The sequence below is a fragment of the Sus scrofa genome, chromosome 6 (genome assembly GCF_054392235.1).
Source record: "Sus scrofa isolate SSC_HxYL_T2T_F1_AM1 chromosome 6, Sscrofa_HxYL_maternal_Yorkshire_Landrace_v2.0, whole genome shotgun sequence".
In the NCBI taxonomy this organism is placed as follows: Eukaryota; Metazoa; Chordata; class Mammalia; order Artiodactyla; family Suidae; genus Sus; species Sus scrofa.
Window position 1 is genome coordinate 55,345,157 of NC_139388.1, and position 26,255 is coordinate 55,371,411.

Consider the following 26,255-nt stretch of genomic DNA (forward strand, 5'->3'; position numbering starts at 1 on the left):
AACTCCCTTTCCCTATCATAGCAAAAAAATTCCTGGACCCAGAGCCAGGTATACAAGTTCAAAGTCCCCTCCTCAAAAAGACCCCACATTTCTGTGACAGTTACACACCCAGTCTTGCCCTGGTCCGTCCTCATCCCTCTCTCTTCCCTCTGTTCCTCTTTGGATCCTTCTCCCAGCACAGCAGCAGAAGCATCTCCCGACCTCACCACTCATCTCAAGGGGACCCAAGCCTCCCTCTGCCTGAGTTTAAACCAGCTGGCATCTCCCAAGCCCCTGCCTCAAGGCCAGCCCCAGGCCGGGTAGTGCTGGGCATGTGGCACTGACTGCTGGCCTCCTGGCACTCACAGTCCAGTGAGGGAGACAGACCCGTCCCCAGAGAGTGATGACCCAGAGTGGGCAGAGCTGAGATTGAGGGGATAGGGGGCAGACCAGGGGGATGAGGAGCCAGGAACAGATGGCTGACCCAGCCGGGGAGGTCAGGGAGGGCTTCCAGGAGGAGGGGACATGGAAGATGAGTCTGAAAAGATGAGGAAATGGTGTCTCAGTGTAAACAGAGCATGCGTCACAGATTGAGTTCCAAGCAACAGAAGCCTCCTCAGGGGCAGAAAGGAAATCGATTGAGGACCTGGATCCATCAGAGATTCCCAGGAGTGATGAGAGAAGCAGGACTGGAACGGGATCAAGAACAAGATGGGCAGCTGGCCTCCAATCAGAGCCCAGCCACCATCACACCACAGCCCAGGGCTGGCGAGGCGACCCTGGTGCCCGACGACCACTGGCCCCTGGTCCTCTCGCTGCCTCTGCTGCCCCAGAAACAGGCTGTGCCTTCTAGCCACTGGGTGGGACGGATTGCACCAGAACTTGCGAACCACAGCGATAGCGTTCTCATGGCTCTCAGCGGCCTTGGGCCAGGATTTGGGGAAGGACTCAGTTGGGTGGTTTGGGCTCAGGGGCTTGGAGCAGGGTATCGGGGGGGGGGCGGGCAGGGGGGGGGAAACAGCATCCGCCTCTGCAGTCCCAGGCCTCACCCTTGGGGGCTCCACGCTTGCTAGTTTGCACTTTCCCACAGCAAGGCTGCCTCCAGGTAGTCAGACTGCTTTATGGTGGCCGAAGGCTTCATGGAGAGTATTCCAGTGAGCCAGGCAGAAGCTCCGTGGCTCTTCCTGCCTAATCTTGGGAGTCCTAGGGTGTATCACTTCTGCCACTTTTTTTTTTTTTCTGTCTTTTTAGGGCCACACCCGCGGCATATGGAGGTTCCCAGCCTAGGGGTTGAATCAGAGCTGCAGCTGCCGGTCTACACCACAGCCACAGCAACGCCAGATCCCAGCCACATCTGCGACCCACACCACAGCTCATGGCAATGCTGCATCCTTAACCCACTGAGGGAGGCCAGGGATCAAACCTGCGTCCTTATGGATACTGGTCAGATCTGTTCCCCTTGAGCCACAACAGGAACTCCATTTCTGCCACATTCTAATAGTTACATGTGAGTCACAAAACAGCACAGATTCTAGGAGGGGGCTTGGACCCCACCTCCCAGTGGAAAGATCGTCAAGCTGACAGCAGAGGAGCGTGTGGGGCGGGAGCTATTGTTACCACCATCTTTGTTTTTTGTCTTCTGGGGGCCACACCTGTGGCCTATGGAGGTTCCCAGGCTAGGGGTTGAATCGGAGCTGCAGCTGCTGGTCTGCACCACAGCCACAGCAACATGGAATCTGAGCCATGTCTGCAACCTACGCCAGAGCTCATGGCAACGCCTGATCCTTAACCACTGAGTGAGGCCAGGGATCAAACCTGTATCCTCATGGATGATACCACTCAAGTTCTTAACCCACGGAGCCACATGGGAACTCCCATTGCCGCCATCTTTGAAATGTCCCAGCCACCATGGCCGGCATAGGCTAGTCAGCCTGTGTTTCTTCTTTAGCACTGTTAGCCCCTGATTCCTCAGTATAGCAGGATGTGTAGCAAGACTCACCAAACGCAGGTTACCTGAGGGACAACAGAGATGGGAAAGCACCTGTCCTTACTGGGTTCAACAAAGGGCAAGAGGCTTTCAGGTGGAAGGGACTTTTTTTAAGTGGGGGGAGGGGGTGCAGATGCTAGCTAACCCTCCCCCAAAGTCCGCTACAATCCACCCTTTTTTTGTCTTTTTGCCTTTTCTAGGGCCGCTCCCGCAGCATGTGGGGGGGAAGGGGGTCCCAGGCTAGGGGTCCGATCGGAGCTGTTGCTGCCAGCCTACACCAGAGCCACAGCAATGCGGGATCCGAGCCGGAATCTGCAACCTACACCACAGCTCACGGCAACGCCGGATCCTTAACCCACTGAGCGAGGCCAGGGATCGAACCCGCAACCTCATGGTTCCTAGTCGGATTCGTTAACCACTGTGCCATGACAGGAACTCCCAATCCACCCTTTTGAATGGTCGACCTCAGTATGTAGCCTTCACTCTGTACTTACATTCTCTTCCCCCACAAGTTCTTATCCATGCTCTCCCTGCACAACTAACTCTTGCACAACTAGAAAGGCATCACACTGCCCCCAGACAACACAAATTTTGAGTCATTATATTTTCCAAATGCACCTCTGGAATCAACGGGGGACAGATATTCCCCCCGCCAAATACATCACAACCTCCATATTCCCCAAGCTATGAAGTAGTTTTAGAGTAAATGGTCCCACAATGTATGTAAGATAATGGGATAAAGAAAAGACTGGGCAGGGAGTTCCCATTGTGGCTCAGCAAGTTAGCAGCCCAACTGGTATCCATGAGGATGTGGGTTCTATCCCTGGCCCTGCTCAGTGGGTTAAGGATCCAGTGTTGCATTGTCACGAGCCTCGGTGTAGATCGCAGACATGGCTCGGATCCCAAGTTGCTGTGGCTATGGCTGTGGTGTAGACCGGCAGCTGCAGCACCTATTGGACCCCTAGCCTGGGAACTTCCATATGCCTAAACTAAAAAAAAAGAAAAGAAAAGATTGGGCCAAGTTCCCACTATGGCACGATGGAGCACTGGGACACAGGTCCGATCCCCAGCTCAGCACAATGAGTTAAAGAATCCAGCATTGCCACAGAGGTCACAGCTGCAGCTTGGATCTGATCCCTGGCCTGGGAACTCCACACGCCCTGGGACAGCAAAACAAAAAAGATAATGCTTGTTCATTAAAATGTATCAGTATCTACATAGGCGACAGCAAGGATGGCCCTGGAAAATACATTGATTCCATAGATACTTAGCTTCTCCTCATGCCAAGCACTGTTCTAGGCACTGGGGAGACAGCGGTGAACAAAACAGAGTTTTTGTTCTCTTGATGCTTTTGTTCTGAGCGAGACACTAAAAAATGAGATAGAGGAAGTAGTCTGGCTGAGCTAGCAAGGGGTGCTGTGCAGCAAGTGAGAAGGGGAGCTGTTGCAGGAAAGAATGGCCCAGCAGCAGGAAAAGCACGTGCAAAGGCCCTAAGGCTGGAACATGCCTGGTGTTGGAGGATGCACATGGAAGCAAAGAGACCAAAGTGGCAGGAGATAGGAAAGGAGGGGGAAATGGGGGGGGGTCGGGGAGGTAATGAAACCATATCCGGGACCTTGTGCACCATGCAGGCAACTGCAGCTTTTCGTCTGAGTGAGGGGAGCCACGGACAGGTTCTGAGCAGAAGAGTGACAGGGGCTGACTCACATTTTAATGGGATCCCTCCGGCTGTTTTGTAGCAATAAATTGTAGGGGACAAAGTCTGATGATATTTCAGTGCTAGTTTCTGCAAGTCTGCGAGGAACCGAGGAGCCGCGCTGGTATTTATCACTTCCCTTCTTCGCACACTCAGGTAATCCTCCCTCACCTAGAACCTCAGCTCGTTGGGGCTTGAGGAAGGTGGAAAGGAGGTGCTGTTGAGAGGGGGCCCATCAGCCCAAGCAGTGGGTGCATGAGCTGGGGGCCAGAGGGGCCAGAGGAGCCATGGTGCCTGCAGTCACTGTGTGTAAGCTGGGTCCACAAGTTTGCACAGAGCAGTCTGGGTAGGATTTGCAAGGATCTGAATACCCCTGGGCTGGTGCCTTGCAAACCCTCCCCTCCCCCTGGGCTGGTGCCTTGCAAACCTTGCTTTGTGTCTGGCCTGTGCTGGGCAGTGCTGCAGACACAACCATGACGGAAACAGCCCTGACCCTACCCTTTTCTTTTTTCTTTCCTTTTTTTTTTTTTTTTTTTTTGTCTTTTTGGAGCCACACTGACTTGGTGAGTCGGTGAGTCTGGGATTCCATGATTCACTTTAACCAAGCCATGGAAGCCATCACCCATAATGGGACAACCACCATCATATACCATCTTTCTTTTTTTTTTTTCCCCTAGGGCCGCACCTGCGGCATATGGAAGTTGCCAGGCTAGGGCTTGAATCGGAGCTACAGCTGCCAGACACAGCCACAGCCAGGCCAGATCCTAGCAGGAGCAGCATCTGAGACCTACACCACAGCTCACGGCAACACTGAATCCTTAACCCACTGAGCGAGGCCAGGGATGGAACCTGCATCCTCGTGGAAGGGTTTGTTACTGCTGAGCCACAATGGAAACTCCCAGCCCTTAACGACTCACGGTTCAGTGGGGGAGGCAGACCCATCCCCAGAGGGACGATCCGTAGTGGACAGAGCCCAGAGGGGGCTGCTGACCCAGCTTAGGGGAACCAAGGAGGGCTTCCTGGTGGAGGGGGTAGTGCACCTCATACTAAGAGATCACTTTTCCCGCTATAACAATTGCCCTTCTGTATGGACAAAGTAGTCTTAACCAGTCTGACCGATAACTCCCAGGCCAACCTGTAACCTAAGCCTTCCCCGGTGTCTTACCACTGACCCCCACCCCTGTCTGAGCAGAGGCCAGGGGAAGCTCTCCCCAAAGGACCAGCTGCTCCCATCCTGACCAGTGTTGAGGGCTAGCTTCTCCAGGGTAACCAGTGACATCTCTCCCCCAACCCCACCCCACCCCTGCCAGCATCTGGGGATTTTGTCCCAATCAGGTCTGGCCTGTGAGGAGCCTTGGACCGTCTGATCTGTGATCCAAGTCTGACCTTTCCATCTGACCCTTCCATCTGACCCATGGCCACGGCAGAGGTTGGGGGGGGGGGGCCTCCTCCCTTCCCTCTGGTGCCCTGGCCTGCTCCCCTCCCCCATTCACCTGCTCCTGCCAGCCTGATTCTCCTCCCCTTCCCCCCAAGGTTGGGAGGGAGGCAAGGGGAGAGAAAGGGAGGAAGGGGGGGTGGCATTCCTGGGATTCCCTGGATGGAGGAAAGAGAGGGAGGGCCCTGGGGAAGAGAGCGGAGGCAAGAGCACCCCACAGCCCCAGCCCTGCCACCCTCACAGAGGCCTGGGCAGACCCGGGGTGTGGAAGACGGGTAGATTCCCCTGGAGACCGAACTGGTGGGTTCCAGGCCACTGGTCAGACAGCAAAGCAGCCCAGAGCACCAGCCACTGGGGAGGCCGCACAGGGTGTACTGGGAGAAGCTGTTCTAGGCCACTGGTCAGGCTGGGGATTGCTGGTTGTATGGGGCGAGGCCAGTGCAGGCCACTGGTCCTGGACCGGGGCGAGCCCAGGCCACTGGCCATAGTGGGAACGAGTCGTCTGCTCAGAATGAGGAGAGAGTCCGCTGTTCTCCAGTGAGGTCCCCGCTCAGCTCAGGACACCGGCTGGACTGGTCGATCAGGCCACCCGCTGCGGGCGCTGGTCAGCCGGAGCCTGACATCCCGGGGCCTGGGGGCGGAGGGATCCCCGTTCCCCGGCGGCCGAGCGCTGGGAGGTCGGCTCCGGGCAGTGGGAGGTCCTGGCCAGGCGCCCGGGTTTGGGGCGGGGGGACGAGGGAGGACGAGGGGGGCCGGGTGGGCGGGGCGGGGCGGGGCTGCCTGGGGCGGGGCCTCCTTCCTCCAGACCCGCGGCCGCCGGGAGCCCCAGCCCGGGCTCAGTTGCTGCCGCCGCCGCCGCCGCCGCCGCCGCCGCCACCACCGCCGCCGCCTTGAACATGGAGCCCCCGGACGCCCGGGCCCCGCGGCTGCTGGTGCTCGCGCTCCTGCTGGGGGCGCACCCAGGTATGACTCGGGCTGAGAGCAGGACGCCGCTGGGGGGTGGCCCCTGGGGGCCCTGGGAAGGGAAGAGGAAAGGGTCTTTCACGGACCCTAGAAATCCCAACTTGGGGACCCCAGGGAGGAGGGAGATGGGAGCATGGGGTACCCCTCCCTGTGAGAGACCTGGGTACAACCGGGCAGAGGGCTAGGGACAGTCAGCTATGGATTAGAGACTTGAGAATTCGGGACCCAGGAGTGCGGGGCTCTCCGCTCCTTCCTCCCTCAGACCCTGGGATCTGCCCCCCACCCCCACACCCTGCCCACCCAGGCCCTCCTCCCTCAGATCCAGAGGCCCAGGCCTCCAGTGGCTGGAGCAGCTTTCCAACCAAAACAGGGCTCTCCGCTCAAAAGTTGTCAAGTTTTGAGAGAGTCAGGGACCCTGTGGCTAGAAACTAGCAAGTCACATGCATTTGAGGGGTTCCCCCCCATCTGGATTCAGAGCCCAGACTCTAAAGGACCTGCCTCCCTGGCCCCCTCCGCCATCGGAAAGGGCTGGAGTCCTGGCTCTGGGCAGTGACAGCGGAATCAAATGTTTCCGAGTGACAGTGCCCCCTTCCCGGGGCCCCAGATAAATGCACACACCTGTGTGAGGGTGGAGGAGGAAGAGGCCCCCAGGGGACTGGCAGCAGAGGGACAGAGAGATGAGAGAACGGAGAAGAGAGAGATCTCGCTGTCTGTCCTCACTTTCTGCTGCTCAGACCCAGCCCCGGGCACCAGCCTGGCCCCACACGCCCTCCCAGGGGGCAGGCCCGGGCCAGAGGTGGGTGCCTGAGAATCCGGGCCTCTGGCACCAGCATGGCCAATAGTGGGTCCCCAGGGGCAGAGCCGGGCCGGGCTGGGCGGGGGCAGAGTGGGGGGAGGTGGAGGAGGGTCTAAGAACCAGAGCTCAGGCCAGGATACTGGCCCAGAGGGTGAAAGAGCTCCCTTTCCTAATTCGAGAGGCTCTGTCTGCCAGGATCCTGGCACCAGAGTGAGAGCCCTTGGCTCCCTTCTCTCTCAGGACCCAGGATCCCGGGCCTCAGTCCCATCCTGGTCTGAGGTGACGCACTGCTCTATCAAAGCATTAGAGGGGTAGGGGGCTCGGGCAGGTCTGAGCCAGCCTGTCCCTCCCACATTCCTGAAACCTGCCCAGCCCTGTCCCCCTCACCGCGCCCACACACCCATCCTGCCTCAGCTCCAGCCCAGCCCCCAGCCCCCAGCCCCCCGCCCCCGTTCCTGAGGGAGGGGACCCAGGGGCAGGGCTGAGCCACACAGGGACTGATGAGAGACACAGAGACTGTGGAACCGAGAAATGGAGACCCTGGGTGAGGAACGCACACGCCGAGGTGGTGACTAAGATGGAGAGAGACAATTGTCCCACAGCCCAGGGCCCAGCCCTACGCAAAGTGCTGGAGGCAAAGGAACGAGCCCGCCCTGGCCCTGCCCTTGAGGGGCTTTTGGTCTAGTGGGAAAAGCAAGAACAGACATGATTTTAGCCCAAGAGGAGGACTGAATGGAGGCCACCTGGGCCCTGAGTGGCCCAAGGGACGAGCCTTTAGTTCTGCAGGTGAAGGGAAAATGCACAGAGGTGGAAGATGAGGGAGGGATGGAGCTGGGTCCGAGGGAGGAGGGGCTGGGGCTCCTGGGCCTGAGGGAGGAGGGACTGGGGACCTGGATCCTGGGTCCAAGGGAGGAGGGGCTGTGTCCGGAGGGCTCTGCCTGTTGGTGGCAGTGGGAGAGAGCTCAGTCGCCCACCCGCAGGTGCCGAGGCTGAGGTGCGCCTGTCCGTGCCCCCCCTGGTGGAGGTGATGAGGGGGGAGCCTGTCACTCTGGACTGCACCCCCTTGGGGACTCATGACCATTTCGTGCTGGAATGGTTCCTGGTGAGTGCTGCGGGCTGAGGGCCGGGGGGTGCTAGAGGGGGGCCTGGGAATCGGTGCAGTGGCACTACAATCCTTTGCTCCCTCATCAGAGCCCACAGGATCCTAGGAGCTCCACTTTTCACAGGTGGGGAAATGGAGGCCCAACAGGGGAGGCCCTCTGCGGGGACCCCAAGCACAGCTGAGACTAGAACGATGCTCCCCCACCCCCACACCCCCTGTTCAAAGTGCTGGCTCTTGAGAGAGGACATTTAGAGGCGGACACCCAGAAAGCAAGAGCCCTGGGGTTGGGACTAAAGAGATAGAAGAGAACATAAGAGGCAGGAGAGACAGGGCCGGAGAGGGAGGCAGAGGTGGGAGCAGCGTGAGCGAGATGGAGAAAGAGGGAAACAGGAAAATGTGACAACAGTTAGAGAGCAGGGGTGGCAGGAGTGGAGAGAAGGGCAGAAGGAGCAGAGAGGGAGGGAGCCAGAGACCCACGGAGCAGCAGAAAGAAACGCAAGTGGATGGAGTTCCCATTGTGGTTCAGCAGGTTAAGAACCTGACTGGGACCCATGAGGCTGCAGGTTTGATCCCTGGCCCCTCTCAGTGGGTTAAGGATCTGGCATTGCCGTGAGCTGTGGTATAGGCTCAGCTGCAGCTTTGATTTGATTCCTATCCTGGGAACTTTTTTTTTTTTTTTGTCTTTTTAGGGCCATACCTGTGGCATATGGAGGTTCCCAGGCTAGGGGTTGAATTGGAGCCACAGCTGCCGGCCACATCCACAGCCACAGCCACATGGGATCTAAACCATGTCTGCGATCTACACCACAGCTCACGGCAACGCCAGATCCTTAATCCACTGAGCAAGGCCAGGGATTGAACCTGCAACCTCATGGTTCCTAGTCGGGTTCGTTAACCTCGGAGCCATAACAGGAACTCCCTGCCTGGGAATTTCTACATGCCATGGGTGCGGCTGTAAAAAAGACAAAAAAAGAAGAAAAAAAAAAGGGAAAAGAAAGTTAAGTGGAGAGACAGGAGACGGAGAGTGGGTGAAGGGCCCCCAGCTGAGGCACCCGCCCCCCGACAGGCTGACCGCACTGGGGTCCGCCACCGCCTGGCCTCAGCCGAGCTGCAGGGCTCGGAGCTCCAGGACAAGATGCACGACTCCTGGGGTCGCAGCCCCCCCTACCAGCTGGACTCCCAGGGGCGCCTGGTGCTGGCCGAGGCCCAGGTGGGCGATGAGCGGGACTACGTGTGTGTGGTCAGGGCCGGGGCAGCGGGGACCGCCGAGGCCACCGCACGGCTCAACGTGTTTGGTGAGTATCTGCAGGGTCTGGGGGAGGCTCGCTCAGGAAGGGGCTCCTGACAGTAACATCTCTCCCACAGCAAAACCCGAGGCCACCGAGGTCTCCCCCAACAAAGGGACCCTGTCTGTGATGGAGGACATTGCCCAGGAGGTACCTCGGGCCATGCCGCGATTCCAGGGGGTCTGGGGGAGGAGGGGGCTGCGGTCCTGGACTCCTGCCTCTTAAGGTTGGGAGGCGTTCCTGTTGTGGCTCAGCAGAAACGAACCCAACTAGTATCCATGAGAATGCAGGTTCGATCCCTGGCCTCATTCAGTGGGTTGAGGATCCGGCATTGCCGTGAGCTGTGGTGTAGGTCGCAGATGCAGCTCGGATCCTGTGTTGCTGTGACTGTGGTGTAGGCTGGCAGCTGCAGCTGTGATTCCACCCCTAGCCTAGGAACCTCCATATGCCGCGGGTGTGGCCCTAAAGAAAATAAGAGTTTGGGATGGGCTGGGATGAGATGCAGGGGCCTGGGAGTTCCAACCCGGGTCCAAAGGAATCGGGGTGGGAGCTGGACTCTTGTGTCTGAGGGGGACCCAGGTTTCAGGGTTCTGGCTCCGAGCCCAGTGCCAGGCCTGTGTCTGCCCCAGATCGCCACCTGCAACAGTCGCAACGGGAACCCAGTGCCCCAGATCACGTGGTATCGGAATGGGCAGCGCCTGGAGGTGCCCCTGGAGGTGAACTCCGGTGAGTGCCCGGGAGCCCAGCTAGACATGGGGGGTTGCGCTGGCGCCCGGCGGGCCCGCTGACCACCTTCCCTCCCTCCCAGAGGGCTACATGACCAGCCGCACCGTCCGTGAGGCCTCGGGCCTGCTGTCTCTCACCAGCACCCTCTACCTGCGGCTCCGCAAGGCCGACCGGGACGCCAGCTTCCACTGCTCTGTGCACTACCGCCTGCCCACCGGCCGGCACGGCCGCCTGGACAGCCCTGCCTTCCGCCTCACCCTGCACTGTGAGTCCTAAGCAGCCCCTGACTGCCTTGACCTTGGACCCCACGCCTCACGGAGGCCTGACCCTCCAAGCCACCTGCCACTCCCCCACCTCACGCTCAAGTGTGTCCTGGCCTCTGACCGCTGACCTCAAACAGTAGTAAGAGCCCCGTCCTGACTTCTGCCCCCCATCCCCCGCAGTACCCTGAACCCCACGGAGTTTCATGACTAAACGCTGAGCCCCACCCTTTCATGCCAAATCGGGTCCCTGAATCCCACACTGACCTTTCAGCGGCAATGACGCCTGACCCTTGACCTATACTCTCGGCTTGTCTCAACTTCCGACCCATGGTCCCTGATTGCAGAATAAGTGTGAACCTGAGCCTTGAAAGATAGGACCTCTCACCTTTGAGCAACCGCAGCCTTTTCCTTGGCTGACCTCTCTCCCTCAGTCCAGCCCTGCCTTTTACACTTGACCCTGATCGTGAGTCTGCCCTTTCCCTTAGATCCCACGGAGCATGTGCAGTTCTGGTTGGGCAGCCCGTCCACCACCGCGGGCTGGGTACGCGAGGGCGACTCTGTCCAGCTCTTCTGCCGAGGGGACGGCAGCCCCACCCCCGAGTACACGTTTTTCCGCCTTCAGGTACCCCAGCCCATCACTGGAACAGCCCGCCCCGACCTCTGCAATATACTCACCTGCACCTATATATGTATATTTGGGGGGGGGGGGCACATGTGCATCATATAGAGGTTCCCAGGCTGGGGGTTGAATCAGAGCTATAGCTACTGGCCTACACCACAGCCACAGCAACGCCAGATCCTTAATCCACTAAGCGAGGCCAGGGATCAAACCCACATCCTCATGGATACTAGTCGGGTTCATAACCTGCTGAGCCACAGTGGGAACTCCTGCACCAATTTTTGACATTTCACTCGGTGGCCCCTGGCTTAACAGGGCACTTGACTGGTGACCCAGGAGCCCATAGGATCTCCAACCTCTGATTTGAGAGAATCCTGACTCTGCCTGATGACTGACTTGGGGGACCCGTGACCTAGCAGGACCCATTGGCCCAGGGCATCTCCTGAACCGGATTGCTCATTCCCGGTCCCCCAGGACCAGGAGGAAGATGTGCTGAAAACAAATCTCGAGGGGAACTTGACCCTGGAGGGAGTACAGCGGAGCCAGAGTGGGACCTATGGCTGCAGGGTGGAGGACTACGATGCCGCCGAGGACGCGGAGCTCTCCAAGACCCTGGAGCTGCACGTGGCCTGTAAGAGCCGCCAGAGAGCAGGGAGGGGGGCCCCTGGCACTGGCCGGCCCTCCCCCAGCCCTGGGGGCAGCCCTGCCTCCGACCCTCTCTTTCCACTTCTATGGCCCCTGCCCTGGTCCAGATGCCCCAGCCCCCTCCAGTCGCCCACACAAGGCAGCCAGAGAGCCCTTTCCAAAGCACAAACCTGACCTCCCCTGACTTCGGGGAATGCTATGGCTCCCTGGTGCTCTTGGGAGAAAACCTACATGCCTCACCAGGGCCCTCAAGGCCACCTGGCAGACCCTTCTCCCCTGAAGCATTCTCCCCATCACAACCCACGCTCCTCTCCTGTTGCCTACAATGCCTCCGCAGGCTCTTTACGGCCCATTTGTAATCACTGTCTCGGTCCAGTCTTCTAAGAAGCCTTCTCAGGTCACCTGCACCCAGGCCCCGTGCAAAGGCTCTGTGCCCCCTCGGCATTCCTCCCCCTCCCTCCCCGGGGCTAGACCCTGTGTCAGATGTTGGGGACATCTCTGTGAACAAGGCAGTAGCGTCCCTGCCTCTGCACAGCTCCGGGTCCAGTAGGGCAGAGAGATGGTAAATGCTGAACCAGACACATTGTGCAATGATGCTGCATCTACAGAGACTAACACGAGTAACGGGATGAGGGCTTGGCCGGGCGAATGAGGATTATTTTAGCGGGGGGATGTCAGAGGCTGCGTTCCTGGGAAGCAGATTCTGACTACGGGTCGAAAATTGATGAGGCGCGCCTTGGGATTTATGGGATCTGTGTCTACCTGGGGGGTGGGGAGGGGAAGGAAGCAGGATTGAGCAGAGGGGCAAGTTGAGTTTTAGTCTAAGGGAGCCTGGAAGCTGGGGTATCCCCAGCTGGGGCAAGGGGGACCAGCCTTTGTACCCCGACATCAGCCCTTTATTGGATGTGAGCTGCCTGGGGAAGGAGAGGGTATGACCTTGAGCGAGGGGCTCTCTGCAGCTCAGGCAGTTCCCAGAGAGGCCTGACAGCTGAGCGCTGACAGCTGACATCCTCCTCGACAGCTGGGGGAATAAACCCTTCCGTGCTGAAGGGGAAATCGGAGTGTGCATGCATGTTAGGAGGTCAGAGAGGCCTCTCTGAGAAGGGGACATTTGAGTAGGAAACCAAAGAATGGAATCAGGAATATGAAGAGCATTCCAGGCAGAGGAAACAGCACGTGCAAAGGCCCTGAGGCAGGACCCAACATGGCATCCTGGAGAACAACAGTGAGCGAATAGGGTAACACCATATAAGGGGAGGGGGCAGTTCCCTGGTGGCCTAGTTAAGAATCTGGTGTTGTCACTGCTGTGGTGCAGTTTCGATCCCTGGCCCAGGGAACTTCCGCATGCCCCAGACGTGGCCAAAAAAAAAAAAAAAAAATATATATATATATATATATATATATATATATGGGGGGAGAATAAGGTATCAGGAGCTTGGGACAAGGGGGGAGAGTGGGGGTTGAGATTGAAGCAGTGGGCGGAGTCAACCAGGCAGAATCCTTTGGCTCCATCAAGGAATGTGGCCTTTAAGCCAAGGAGACTGGGAAACCACCGCAGGATAATAAGCAGCGACAAGGGCTGAGCAGTGAGGAGGTGACGGCTGCATTCGAGGCTGTCGAATCCCAGGGGTTTGAGATAGAAAGAGGCAGGAGGGTCCATTTTGACGGCAGAGCAGAGAAAGATGATTTGAGCAGGTAGAGTGGAGGAGAAGGCCGGGCTCTGGGGGGTAAGTCCGAGAGGGACACCTCACGTCCCCAGGGTATCCGTTAAACTTGGCCCCAGACATCAGCTCTAGTGGCAAGTGGTCCAGGAGAGCATGTGGGTTGTTTTTGTTTTGTTTTGGTTTGGTTTTTGTCTTGTTTTTGTTTTGTTTTGTTAGGGCCACACCCACAGCATATGGAAGTTCCCAGGCTAGGAGTCTAATCGGCGCTACAGCTGCCCACCTACCACAGCCTCACTAACGCCAGATCCGAGCCAAGTCTGTGACCTGCACCACAGCTCACAGCAATGCCAGATCCTTAACCCACTGAGCAAGGCTAGGGATCGAACCCACGTCCTCATGGATCCTAGCAGGGTTCATTACTGCTGAGCCAGGGATGGAACCCACACTACCGCAGTGACAATACCAGATCTTTAACTGCTAGGCCACCAGGGGACTCCTGGGCATGTGCTTATTTATTTATTTATTTATTTGTTTGTTTGTTTTCTTTTTTTGTCTTTTCTAGGGCCGCACCTGCAGCACATGGAGGTTCCCAGGCTAGGGGTCTGATCGGAGCTGTAGCTGCTGGCCTATGCCACAGCCACAGCAACGCAGGATCCGAGCCACGTCTACAACCTACACCACAGCTCACGGCAACGCCAGATCCTTAACCCACTGAGCAAGGCCAGGGATCGAACCCACAACCTCATGGTTCCTAGTCAGATTCGTTAACCACTGAGCCCCGATGGGAACTCCTGGGCATGTGTCTTACAGTGAGAGTCCTAGCTCTGGGCTCGAGGGCCCGGATGGCAGAGTGGAGAGGTGGCAGCCATGGGCAAGCTTGGCCTTCTCCGCTGACGATTGCTCCTTTCTTCCGCACCCCCAGCAGCCCCGAAGAACCCCTAACCAAGGGGGTGAGGCTCTGGGGAAGGTGACAGTCTGTAACCCCCCTCCAGACCTGGACCCCCTGGAGCTCAGCACTGGGGAGGAGCTTTCCTTACCCCTGGGCAACAGCACAGCCGTCAACTGCTCCGTGCGAGGCCTGCCCACCCCGACCCTGCGCTGGACCAAGGTGAGGGGGAAAGAAGCCCCCCCCCAGCGCGGGGGAACCCCACCCCCACCCCCGCTTCCCACCTGCCTCTCCCCTTCTCTCACAGCCCGGCCACTGGCCTGTCCCCTCCCCACCCAGGACTCGGTGCCCCTGGGGGATGACTCCACGCTCTCTCTCCGCTCCATCACCTTCGATTCCGCCGGCACGTACACGTGTGAGGCCTCCATGCCCACGGTCCCCCTCCTTAGCCGCACCCGGAGCTTCAAGCTGCTGGTCCAAGGTTCGGGGGCAAAGGGAGCGGGGGGGCTGGGGGGCTGGGGAGCCAGGACAAATGAGCCGGGTCCACCGCTGGCTCTTCGCTCTCTCCTCTTTCCCTCTCTCCTCCCCCTCCCCCTGGTGCCTCCGGCTCACCCCTTCCACCCCTGCCAACCCACAGGGCCACCAGAGTTAAGGGCAGAGGAGGTGCAACCCAAGGCGGAGGGCAGCTGGAGGGAAGGAGATGAGGTCAAACTCATCTGCCGCACCCGCGGCTACCCGGAGCCCAAACTCAGCTGGAGCCAACTGGGCGGCAGCGTAAGGGACCCCCCCCACATCCAGAACCTTCTGAAACCCAGGCGCCCTCCCCAGAGCCCTCGAGGGCCCCTGCCCCTCAGTGGTCCAAGCACTGGGTTCTCCCCGCGGCTTCCTCTTCACCTCCTCCATCACCCCAGGCCCCTGAGCCCATGAGCGGGGGTCTGAGCCGCCCTCGATCCATGAGCCCGGCCTGACCCGAGCCTCCACAGCCAGCGGAGCCAGCCCCCGGAGGCCAGGGCTGGGTGAGCAGCTCCCTGACCCTGAAGGTGACCAGTGCCTTGAGCCGAGACGGCGTCTCCTGCGAGGCCTCCAACCCCCACGGGAACGACCGGCACGTCTTCCACTTCGGCACCGGTGAGCCAGCACAGCCGTGGGAGCAGGCCCCGGTGCGGGTGGCCGGAGCGCTGCTGGCTGACCTCCTCCCGCTCTGTCCCGCCCCGCAGTGGCCCCCCAGACCTCCCAGGCCGGAGTGGCGGTCATGGCCGTGGCTGTCAGCGTGGGCCTCCTGCTCCTCGTCGTTGCTGCTTTCTACTGCATGAGACGCAAGGGACACCGCTGCTGCCGGCAAGGGGAAAAGGGGTCCCCGTGAGTGGCCTGCAAGCTGGGAATCGACCTCTCTAACCCACCTCTGACCTCATCCCCAGCCTCAACCGCGATCCAACCGCACCCCCAATCTCGCCTCCATCGCCAAATAAGATGCCATCCCATCTCCAGCCTCCCACCCTCATAACCATCCCCTCCCCCACCGGCATCCCAGCTACACCCTCAACCCATCTGTAACCAGCTCCAAACCCACCCCCAGCCCATTTTCACCCCATCCCCAATCTCATCCCTACCGCTATTCCCAACCCCAACCCATCCCAACCCCCAATTTCACCCTCTGCACCCCAGCCTCCTCTCCGTCCCCAACCTCGTCCTCCCCTCCAACCCCAACCCAGCCCAAACCATGCCCCATCCCCATCTAACCTTCTCCCCAACCCCAACCGTATCCCCAGCCTCAGCCCCCACACCTAATCATTCCCCTCTCCAGCCCTGACCCCAACCAGGCCCCTAACCTCACCCCAGACTCCCACATCCTCCCCACCCCCAAGCCCTCTCCCAGCCACATCCTCAACTCCAGCCCGTAACCAGCACCAGACACAACTCCAACCATACCCCCTCCCCAGGGCCCCTCCAAACCCACTCCCGCTTCCCTTCCTAACTCCAACCGTACCCCAATCTAACCTCATCTCCAGCTGCAACCACATGGCCACTCTCCAGCTGTAGCCATTCCCCAAGCCGACCCTCAAACCCGACCCCAACTGCATCACCACCACCTCCAACCCCAGCAGCATCTTTGACCACAGGCCCAGCGCCATTCCCACCTCCGACCCCATCCCCAGCCCATTCCCACCCATCCCCGAGTCAATCTCCAGCCAACGCACCCCATTCCCCGCCCCCCCGTCCCCACCCCCCATGGCCAGGACCACTGCCAACATGTTGCCTTCTCCCCCCCAGGCTTCCTGGGGAGCCAGAACTGAGCCACTCGGGGTCAGAGGGGCCGGAGCAGACGGGCCTTCTCATGGGGGGTGCCTCTGGAGGAGCCAAGCATGGGAGTGGGGGCTTCGGAGATGAGGTGGGTCAGGCGCTGGGCACCCCAGTGAAAGGGGGACCTGCTGGGAGTAGAACAGCCTCTAGGGGCCTGCTGACTCTCCCTCTTCCCCCCAGTGCTAAGCCCGAGGCATTCACAGGAGCAGTTAAGGAACCCGACCTGGAGTCGTGGGCACCAGAAAACCAGTCCTGCGCGTGCGCCTCCACCCGCCCCTGCCTTCCTGGCCTTCCCTCTTCCCTCTCGGGCCCTCCCTTCCTTCCTCTGGAGGCTGGGCAGGGACCACAGCCGCTTGCCTGCCTCTGCTGGGAGGGAGGGGACCTTCCTTCAGGGAGTATGACTCTCCCAGGCCCCAGAATAGCTCCTGGACCCAAGCCCAAGGCCCGGCCTGGGACGAAGCTCCGAGGGTCGGCTGGCCGGGGCTATTTTTACCTCCTGCCTCCATCGCTGGTTCCCCCCACCTGACGTCCTGCTGCAGAGTCTGACACTGGATCCCCACCCCCGCCCCGCCCCCGCCCCCGCCCCATCATCTGTGGACACTGGAGTCTAGAATAAATGCTATCTGTCACGTGGACACCATCCTGCAGCCAGAGCCTCCTGCGGGGGGAGGAAGGGGGCACAGGTAATGCCCTTCTGTCCCTCCACCCCCAGCCCTCCTGCCCCCTTGCTGAACCTTGGGAGAAATCGGATGTCACGGAGAAAGAAATGAGAGAGAGAGAGAGAGAGCAGAGGGTGACTCATCTGGAAGAAGGTGGAAGAGAGAGGGGCTGGGGGTCCAGAGGTAGCTGAGCCTGGTCCCCCAGGACCAGTGCCTGCTTGGCGGATGGGGTGCTGTCCCCCTAAGTAAAAGTTCCAGTCTCCCTCCCTGTCTCTCTCTTTCTCTCTCTCTCTCTCCCTGGAGGCCCTGAAGCTTCTAGAGGAAAAGCTTTCTCTGAGCTGTGGAGTGGATGGAAGCAGGGCTTTAGCTGCCTCCTGGGGGACAGCCTGGTGCCTGCAGCTGGGGGAGGAGGGGTGGCCTGGAGGAACCCCGCCGAAGGGACCTGGGGCCGAGAAGAAACAGCAGAAAACTGGGCAGAAGAGTGAGCTCAGCTGGAGAGACTGAGGCAGAGGCAGAGGGATTGGAGAGGCAGATGGAGAGGCTTCGTGGGAGGGAGGGAGGAGGGCAGCTCCGAGATAAGAGGGAGCCCAGAGTCAGACTGAGATGGGAAGAGACAGGGAGAGAAATAGAGACATACCTCGGACCTATTTTGGGTTGATTCCAGACCACAGCAATAAAGCGAATATCACAATAAAGCGAGTCCCGTGAATCTTTTTTGGTTTCCCAGTGCATATAAGTTACATTTATACTATAGTAAGTGTGCAATAGCATTATATCTTAAAAAAAAAAAAAAAAAAAAAGCCAGAGAGTTCCTGCCATGGCTCAGTGGTAATGAACTCTAATAGTATCCATGAGGATGCAGGTTCAATCCCTGGCCTTGCTCAGTGGTTTAAGGATCTGGCATTGCCGTGAGCTGTGCTGTAGGTGGCAGATGCGGCTTGGATCCTGCTTTGCTGTGGCTGTGGTGTAGGCTGTCAGCTATAGCTCCAAATAGACCCCCAGCCTGGGAACCTCCATGTTCACTGGTGTGGCCCTCACAAGCCAAAAAAAACAACACTTTCTGGTTAAAAATGCCAACAATTATCTGAGGCCTCAGTGAGTCATAGTAGTGTCGTCAAAGACCACTGGTCACAGATCCTCCAGCACAAAGAGAATAACAATGAAAACGTTTCAACTATTACAAGCGTTACCAAGTGTAGCTCAGAGACCCGAAGTGAGCAAATGCTGTTGGAAAATGGCCTCGGTAGACTCACTGGACACAGCTTTGTCAAAAAGCTTCATTTTTTCTTTTTTTTCTTTTTGTCTTCTTTTTAGGGCCGCTCCCGAGGCATATGGAGGTTCCCAGGCTAGGGGTCTAATCAGTGCTGTAGCTGCCAGCCTACGCCACAGCCACACCAGATCCGAGCCACGTCTGCGACCTACACCACAGCTCACAGTAATGCCAGATCCTTAACCCACTGAGCGAGGCCAGAGATCGAACCCGAAACCTCATGGTTCCTAATTGGATTCGCTTCTGCTGCGCCAGCGCAGGGACTCCAACAAAGCTTTAATTTAGAAAAAAAACCCATGGAGTTCCTGTCGTGGCTCAGTGGTTAACAAACCGGACTAGCAACCATGAGGACACAGGTTCGATCTCTGGCCTCGCTCATGGCCTCACCCAGTGGGTTGATTAAGGATCCTTCATTGCTGTGGCTGTGGTGTAAGACATTGACGGTGACAGCTCCGATTCGATCCCTAGCCTGGGAACCTCCATATGCCGTGGCTGCGGCCCTAAAAAGACAAGAAGACAAAAAAAAAAAAAAAAAAAAAAAAAGAAAGAAAGAAAGAAAGAGAAAAAAGGGACAGGTGGAGAGGGGAATTTGGGGAGCTGGAGAGGGAGTGAGCAGATGGCTGAGGGGAGGGCAGAGAGAGGACCCCAGGGAGGAAGGTGTGCTCTGCCCAGCACCTGGTCCCCGACTTGATGAGGGGAGGGTCCTGGCCCACCTCCCAGGAGGGCATACATTTGCATAACATCCGTCATCTGCATGGCATCCCAGGCAATTTGGATACAGATGGTAGCCTTCGCCCCCCCCTCAATCTGACCCCTCCTCCCCCCTCAATCTAATCCCTCCTCCCACCTGGGTTCTGGGGGAGGGGGGAAGGGGGAGGAACAAACCCCAGGATCTGGAGCTACAGAAGTAAAGTTTAGATTAGACTTCCCTTGCTCTTCAACCTTCTGTGGCTCCCTATTGCTCTCAGGAGCACGCGCCACCCTTTGCCTGGCCTACTAAGATGTTGCCCCTGACATACACCCACTGCTCCCTCTTTCACACGTGCCCCCACCTTTTGCCTTTGTGACTTCACTCTTCCCCCATCCTAGAATGTCCTTCCTCCTCCATCCTCACCACCCCTGTAACAAGGCTTGCCTATCCTTCAAAGCCTGGACATCTTGAAGAATTCTGACACGTGTTCACTCCTCGTTTCTTATCCTTGGAACTCTACTGGAATTTGTGCCTCTTCTGGACTCATAAAGATATGTTTCATTGCAAATGACAAAAAACTGAAGTCAGGAGTTCCCGTCGTGGCGCAGTGGTTAACGAATCCGACTGGGAACCATGAGGTTGCGGGTTCGGTCCCTGCCCTCGCTCAGTGGGTTAACGATCCGGCGTTGCCGTGAGCTGTGGTGTAGGTTGCAGACACGGCTCGGATCCCGCATTGCTGTGGCTCTGGCGTAGGCCGGTGGCTACAGCTCCGATTAGACCCCTATCCTGGGAACCTCCATATGCCCTGGGAGCGGCCCAAGAAGTAGCAACAACAACAACAACAACAAAAAGACAAAAGACAAAAAAAAAAAACACAAAAAACTGAAGTCAAAAAGTTGTGTATGGAAGTTCCAGTTGTGGCTCTGCGAGTTAAGAATTGGACTAGTATCCATGAGGATTTGGGTTTGATCCCTTGCCTCACTCAGTGGGTTAAGGATCCCTCGTTGCCATGAGCTGTGGTGTAGGTCACAGGCACAACTCAGATCTGGTGTTGCTATGGTTGTGGCTGGCAGTTACAGCTCCCACTCAATCCCTAGAACTTCCATATGCTGCAACTGTGGTCCTAAAAAAAAAAAGTTTTGTAAGGAGTTCCCCAATGACCTACCAGGTTAACAACCTGGTGTTGTCACTGCTGTAGCTTGGGCTCGATCCCTAACTCAGGAAATTCCACGTGCCGTGGGTGTGCCCAAAAAAAGCGGAAAAAAAAACTTGTGTAAGTGAAAAGGGACAAATATTCATTCATATAACCAGGAAGATCAAAGGCTAATTACCTTTGGGCACAGTTGGATCCAGGGGCTCAAATGGTCTCACCAGAAAGCAGTCTTTTTCCACTTCTCAACTCTGCAGGGCTTTTGTCTCTGGTGTCACCCATAGTCCCAGATTTCCACCCTACCAATTTAGCAACCCCCATCAAAAGAGGGTGTCCCTTTCCTATTAGCTCAAGCAGAAGTCTCAGGGCTAATTTTTATTGGTCAGGAAGTGGTCACACCCCCAACCCTGAACCAATCCCTGTGGCCAGGGGATGGAATGCTCTGATTGGCCAGGACTGGGCCACCACCACTCTGAACCAATAAAGGCTCAGTGTAGAAGAGGTTACTGGGTAGGTAAAATACTTGGCATCAACTCCCCAGCTTCATTAGGAAAACCTTGGCCCTGTGCCCCTACCTCCTGGTGGTTATGGCTTTTGAGTGAAGTGTCACCTCCAAGACTCCTTGACACTGGAAATCGACTCCCCAGGTATGAGACCCACCCAGTCACTTGTCAACAAACACACACAATTGCGCTCAGCCTTATCCACGGCCCCTTAAGCATGTGACCTGGGGCCTGAAACTCCAGCCTCCCACCCTCAGGGATTTCCCTCCTGGGCTCACCTCTGCTCAAAACAGCCAGGAGACAGCTGAATACACTCTTTTATTTTATTTCATTTTATTTTATCTTTGTCTTTTTAGGGCCACACCCACAGCACACAGAGGTTCTCAGGCTCGGGGTCGAATCAGAGCTGGCGTCTGCAATCTACACTACAGCTTACGGCAACACCAGATCCTTAACCCACTGAGCAAGGCCAGGGATCAAACCTGCATCCTCACAGATGTTAGTCAGATTTGTTTCTGCTGAGCCACAATGAAAACTCCCTGAGCACGCTCCTTGCAGGCCAGGAGAAGAGTGGGTGCTAAACATGGCCAGGGAAGGGGGGAGCTTCCTAGAAGAAGTTTCCCTGGGGATGGGTTATTTTGCTCCAGGAAGAAATGGGGGAGGGGGAAGAATTTTACAAAGCAAGTTAGTAGCAAATCTGGCACTAACTCCAGAGATCCTGGCCCTCTAGTCTGGCCCCAGACTGGGGAGGGAAGGACAGAGAGTTCTGGAGAGAATTTATCACGCACCTACAGTAATTCTCCCCTATCTCTGGGGGATACGTTCCAAGACCCCCCAGGATGCCTGGAACCATGGATTGTACCAAACCCTACATATACAATGTTTTTTGTTTTTTTTTTCCCCTACGCATACATACTTATAACAAACTTTAATTTTGTTTGTTTGTTTTGGTTTGGGGGGTTTTTATTTTTTTTTTTTATTTTTTATTTTTTTTGGCTGACCCCCATTATATGGAGCTCCCAGGCCAGGGGATCAGATCCGAGCTGCCGTTTTGACCTAAGGTGCAGTTGCGGCAACACTGGATCCTTAACCCACTGTGCCTGGCCCTGCAATCAAACCTGTATCCCAGCTCTCCCAAGACGCCGCCCATCCCGTTGCGCCACAGCGGGAACTCCACAAACTTTAATTTGTAAATGAGGCACAGTAAGAGAGTATCAGAATTGCCAACATCACTACTCTTGGGCTTTAAGGACATTATAAAGTAAAGTAAGGGTTCCTTGGATATAAGCACTGTGATTCCACTACTAAGTGACAAGGGGCAGGTAAGCATATAAGGTGAGATACACTAGACAAAGGGAGATTTTATCATGCTACTCAGAATGACTTAAAACCTATGAGTTTTGGAGTTCCCATTGTGGCTTAGCAGTTAACGAACCCAACTAGTATCCACAAAGATTCGGATTCCATCCTGCCCTTGCTCAGTGGGTCAGGGATCTGGGGTTGCCATGAGCTGTGGTGTAGGTCACAGAGGAGGCTCTGAACCCACATTGCTGTGGGTGTGGCCATGGTAGGCAGCTGTAGCTCCAATTCGACCCCTAGCCTGGGAATATCTATGTGCCATGGTGCAGCCCTAAAAAAAGAAAAAAAAAAAAGCTTCAGCATTTTTACTTCTGGAATTTTCCATTAAATATTTCAGACTGTGGTTGACTTCAGGGTAGCTGCAATGGCAGATGAAGGGAGACTTCTGTATTTATCTAGCTGGCCTCATACCAGACTAGTGCTGAGCCTGAGATACGCATTATCTGCTACCTGCTTGCCGGGCAGCATGGGGCAAAAAACCACTCTGTGCTCTGCGTACTACTTTTCAATGACATGGGGGTCACTGATGGTGTTCCCATCATTGGATTCTTGTGCAGAATTAACTGCCAAGTAGCAAACTCTGTGACTTTGGTTCAAGTCACTTCATCTCTCTCTGCCTTGGTTTCCTCACATTGAGTGCTGTGGAGGTTATTTGAGACAATACTTCTAGAGCCTTTGTATCAGCGGCTGGCACAAAGTAAGTGCTAAATACATTTATTAAAGGAGGTCCTGTCGTGGCTCCGTGGTTAACAAACTTGACTAGCGTCCATAAGGTCGCGGTTTTATCCCTGGCCTCGCTCAGTCCGGCGTTGCCGTGAGCTCTGGTGCAGATCGCAGCCCGGCTTGGACCTGGCATTGCTGTGGCTGTGGCATAGGCCAGCGACTACAGCTCCGATTGGACCCCTAGCCTGGGAATCTCCATGTGTTGCGGGTGCGGCCTTAAAAAGACAAAAAGGAAAAAGAAAAAAAAGTATTATTACCAAGATGTGAATGCCCATCAGAAACAGTCTCCACGACTTAAGATCTTGCCCATCTGGGGAAGAAAGCTCAGGTGTGCAGCAGGTGGAAAGGATGGCAAGTTCGGAGGGGGACGTTCCTTTTGGTAAAGCAAGAAGTTCCCAGGCATCTGCCCCCAGCTGATCAGTTTTCATTCAGATGAACAGGAACCGAAGGATTTCAGGAGCTCAGTGGCATCCCCTCCCTCTGGCCTCCTGCTTCCCCCCCTCACCCCTACACGCTGGGTGGCCTCACCAGCTCCCCGCCACCTCCGCAGCCCAAAGAATGTGAAGAGGTAGGTGGGGGTGGGGAGAAGCGGGAGCCTCTGAGGAGAGACAAAGGGGCCGAGTCAGAGCGAGAGACAACAAAGACGCAAGGAGGCTGGAAAGATAAGAGAAGTGGGACAAGGACGCGGGGAGGGACCAACGGTGTCTGGAGGCCCTAGCCGGGCGGCAGGGCCAGCGGAATGCGGGGGGCTGGTCTGTGCTGCCCCCTGGCGGGCGGCCGCGGAAAGGAACTGGTGAGGACCAGACACCCGAGAGGACTGGGGGATGCGGAGAGGGAAGGGAGGTTAAGAGAGACGCAGAGAGAAACAAGAGACACGGAAAGAGACACCGAAACACCCATTGAGACATAAGGACAGAGACAGACACAGAAAGAGGCAGAGAGACACAGATAGGAACACATAGAGGAAGACAGAGACCCAGAGACGCAGACAGAGACAAAGGGATGGAAAAGAGACAAGGATCAAGTGACACAGAAACAGCAATAGAAAGACACCAGAAAGAAAGAGACCAGCTACACAAAGTGACAGCGAAACGTGAAGACTGAAAAACCCAGAGATAGAGAAACAGGGACGGAAAAAGAAAGGCAAAAAATAGACACAAAGAGACACTAAAAGAGAAATTTAAAAAGAAACGATGCAGCGACTCCTAGAGTCCCAAGCAGAGATTAGAAAGCGACGAGGACAGGCTGAGATGCGCACAGATATGAACGACAGTAGGCACGGGGTGAGAACTAGGGAATTCGAGAGGCAGGGAAGGGGGTGGGGACTCTGCGTGGGGGCGGGGTTCCAGGGGGGCGGGCCTATGAGAACCCACGCTCCTCACGCAGGTGTGACGAGAAGGCAGGGACTAAAACTGAAGGGGACGGGTTAGTCTTTGGGGCGGGGCCGAGGCCAGGACTGAGCTCCCGAGAAGGGGCGGAGAACGGGTGGGCGGGGTGCACCGCGAAAGGCGGAGCCTCACGGGGGCGGAGACAGCCGAAAGCTCCGACGCGTGCGTGACTACAGCGCCCCTTAGACAGGGGGCGGGGCACGAGGGCAACCTTGAGTAAAGGGGCGTGGCAATAACGCTAGGGGGCGGAGCTTGAACGCTGGGAGAGGGCAAAGATAGAATTCTGGGGCAAGGAGGCTGTGATCAAAGAACCCTGGGAAGGGCGAACTTGGAATCCTGGGGAGGAGCAGGAAGGGGAGGGAGAGGAATGCTGGGGGGCGGGGCGGGCGTTGAATCCTGGGGAGGCGCGGACAGGGCCTCCCAGGAGGGGGCGGGTCAGAACAGCATGAGGGGGCGTGGCCGGAGCCTGGGATCGGGTCGGCTCTTGGGGGGAGGAAAGGGGTGGATCCTGTGACGTCAGCGAGTCCGAAGCCAGAAAGAAGCTAGGAACCGGGGGGCAACGAGCTGGAAGAGCCAGGCAGCGAGAGCCAAGCCGGGAGAAGAGAGCGCGGCAGGAACCGGCCGGGAGCCAGAGCCACCCAGGCACCTGGTCGTCCTCTCAACCGATTGGCGCTCGCAGAGTGGCCCTCAGGCCCCCGCCCGGTCCCGGTCCCCCTCCCCGGGCCCCCCATGGCCCGGGCCGCAGCCCTCCCGCCGTCAAGATTGTCGCCGCCGACGCTGCCGCTACTGCCGTTGCTGCTACTACTGCTCCGGGAAACCCGTGAGAAACCGCAGACGCCTCCCTGGCGCGCGAGAACCCCTCCCCTTCCCCACCCCAGCAGAGGGTCGAGATGATGAATCGAGACCCCCCCCCCCCAATCTTTCCTTCTCCTGGAGTTGGGAGTCTGAGGCCTGGGGAGAATTGAGGGCAGGGAGCCAGATGCCGAGGTCCTCGAGAGGGGCGGGGAACTAGCACTTTGGGCCTCTTGGAGGGCCAAGAATGACAATTCGGGCGACCTGGGGAAGGGCCTGAGGGCTCCAATCCCGGGCCTCAGGATTCCCGAGGCTCTGACTCCCGGGCCCCAGAAAACCAGGGACTGGGGCTGACTCCTGGGCCTCAGAAAAATTAGAGGGTGAGAGCTCTGTCTCTTGGGTGCCAGGTAGTGTGAAGGCTAGGGGCTACGGACGCCGGGGTCCTGGTAGAGTTGAGGGCAGGAAGGGCTCAAACTTAGGAGTTCCGTGTGGTGAGCCGAGGGCTCTGTCTGCTCGGTGCCAGACAGAATTGGGAGAAGGGGAGGGCAAACGCCCTGTCTCCTGGGCTCCAGATTTAATTGTGGGGCATTGGAATGTCTCGTGAGATGCAGATACACATGTGGGCAGGAATCCCGACTCGGGTACTAGATAAAATGCAGGGCCTGAGGCCCTGCCTGGAAACTGGAGGCTCGGTGGGCTGTGTTTCAGGTAGACTAAGGAGGCCGAGTCCCGCCGGCCGGGACCCTTCCCGTTCCTTGTGAGCCGTCGGCGGGGAGGCCCCTAGGGAAGTTTTCCGGGTTTCACTTTGGGCGAGCCGGGCCGGGCCGGGCGGGGCCGGGCCGGGCCGGGCGGGGGCTCTCCTGGCTCCCGGTTCCAGACTCCCGGTTTCGGGACCTTATCTTTCCTGTAGTCGTGCCTTTGTCCTCGGAGCCGCTGCGGGGGGTGGACGGGAGGAGACGCCGCCCTAATCCCCCCTCTCTCTCCCTCCGCTCTAGCCCCCTCCTGTTCCCTCCACCTCCCAGAGGGGAGGGGCGCAGACCTAGGAGAGGGAGGGGCTGGGAGGAAACAGGTGAAGGAGGCTCCGGCCCCGCCCCTTGCAGGTGACTGGGCTGTTTATTCCCAGCTAGAAACTTAGTGTACTGGAGTTTCCCAAAGGTTTACCAGAAAGTGCGGAGGCAACTTGGGGAAGTTCTGGTCTTGCCTCTGGTCTTTTTTCCCAGCAGGTCTCTGAACTGTCTCCCAGATTCCACCTGGAGTCAGGGACTGCCGCTTCCATCACCTGCCTCTCCCTCTTGTGTGGGAGATAGGGAGATAAAGTCAGACCCCGCCACCTCTAGGAGAATGCTCAGAATCCACCCCTCCCCCCTTGCAC

General features: G+C 57.5%; 2 protein-coding genes across 24 annotated transcripts in view; both read left to right on the forward strand.

Moving 5' to 3' along the window:
- The first annotated feature begins 5,901 nt into the window (after positions 1-5,901).
- Positions 5,902-16,988, forward strand: BCAM (basal cell adhesion molecule). 3 transcript variants are annotated; one of them, XM_003481884.5, is made up of 15 exons: positions 5,902-6,060; positions 7,837-7,958; positions 9,025-9,253; positions 9,324-9,394; positions 9,874-9,970; positions 10,053-10,235; positions 10,719-10,855; positions 11,327-11,483; positions 14,154-14,269; positions 14,387-14,528; positions 14,685-14,821; positions 15,031-15,175; positions 15,265-15,406; positions 16,319-16,436; positions 16,529-16,988. In XM_003481884.5, exons 1-15 carry the CDS (start codon positions 5,994-5,996, stop codon positions 16,532-16,534), a joined length of 1,869 nt encoding a protein of 622 aa, XP_003481932.1. In that variant the 5' UTR covers positions 5,902-5,993; the 3' UTR covers positions 16,535-16,988. The 3 variants fall into 3 exon arrangements, with proteins under 3 accessions (XP_003481932.1, XP_013850432.1, XP_084817272.1); XM_013994978.3 differs by lacking the exon at positions 14,685-14,821; XM_084961146.1 differs by lacking the exons at positions 16,319-16,436; positions 16,529-16,988 and having other exon boundaries at positions 15,265-15,410.
- A 7,636-nt stretch (positions 16,989-24,624) lies between these two features.
- Positions 24,625-26,255, forward strand: part of NECTIN2 (nectin cell adhesion molecule 2) — a 40,871-nt gene continuing 39,240 nt past the window's right edge. For 20 of the 21 annotated variants that reach the window (XR_014804737.1, XR_014804736.1, XR_014804735.1 and 17 more), the window contains exon 1: positions 24,625-24,911. Coding sequence is in view for 8 of the 21 variants with exons in the window: in XM_005653278.3 (XP_005653335.1) it covers positions 24,821-24,911 (91 nt within the window). In the remaining 13 variants the exon portion in view is untranslated. 21 annotated transcript variants of the gene reach the window in all.

What these genes read in the sequence shown, in the direction of transcription:
- BCAM (XM_003481884.5), top strand. Translation starts at nt 5,994, where the DNA reads ATGGAGCCCCCGGACGCCCGGGCCCCGCGGCTGCTGGTGCTCGCGCTC. An exon ending in TCGTGCTGGAATGGTTCCTG is followed by an intron (nt 7,959 to 9,024) that starts GTGAGTGCTGCG and finishes GCCCCCCGACAG; the next exon opens with GCTGACCGCACTGGGGTCCG. An exon ending in CCTGGAGCTGCACGTGGCCT is followed by an intron (nt 11,484 to 14,153) that starts GTAAGAGCCGCC and finishes ACCCCCCTCCAG; the next exon opens with ACCTGGACCCCCTGGAGCTC.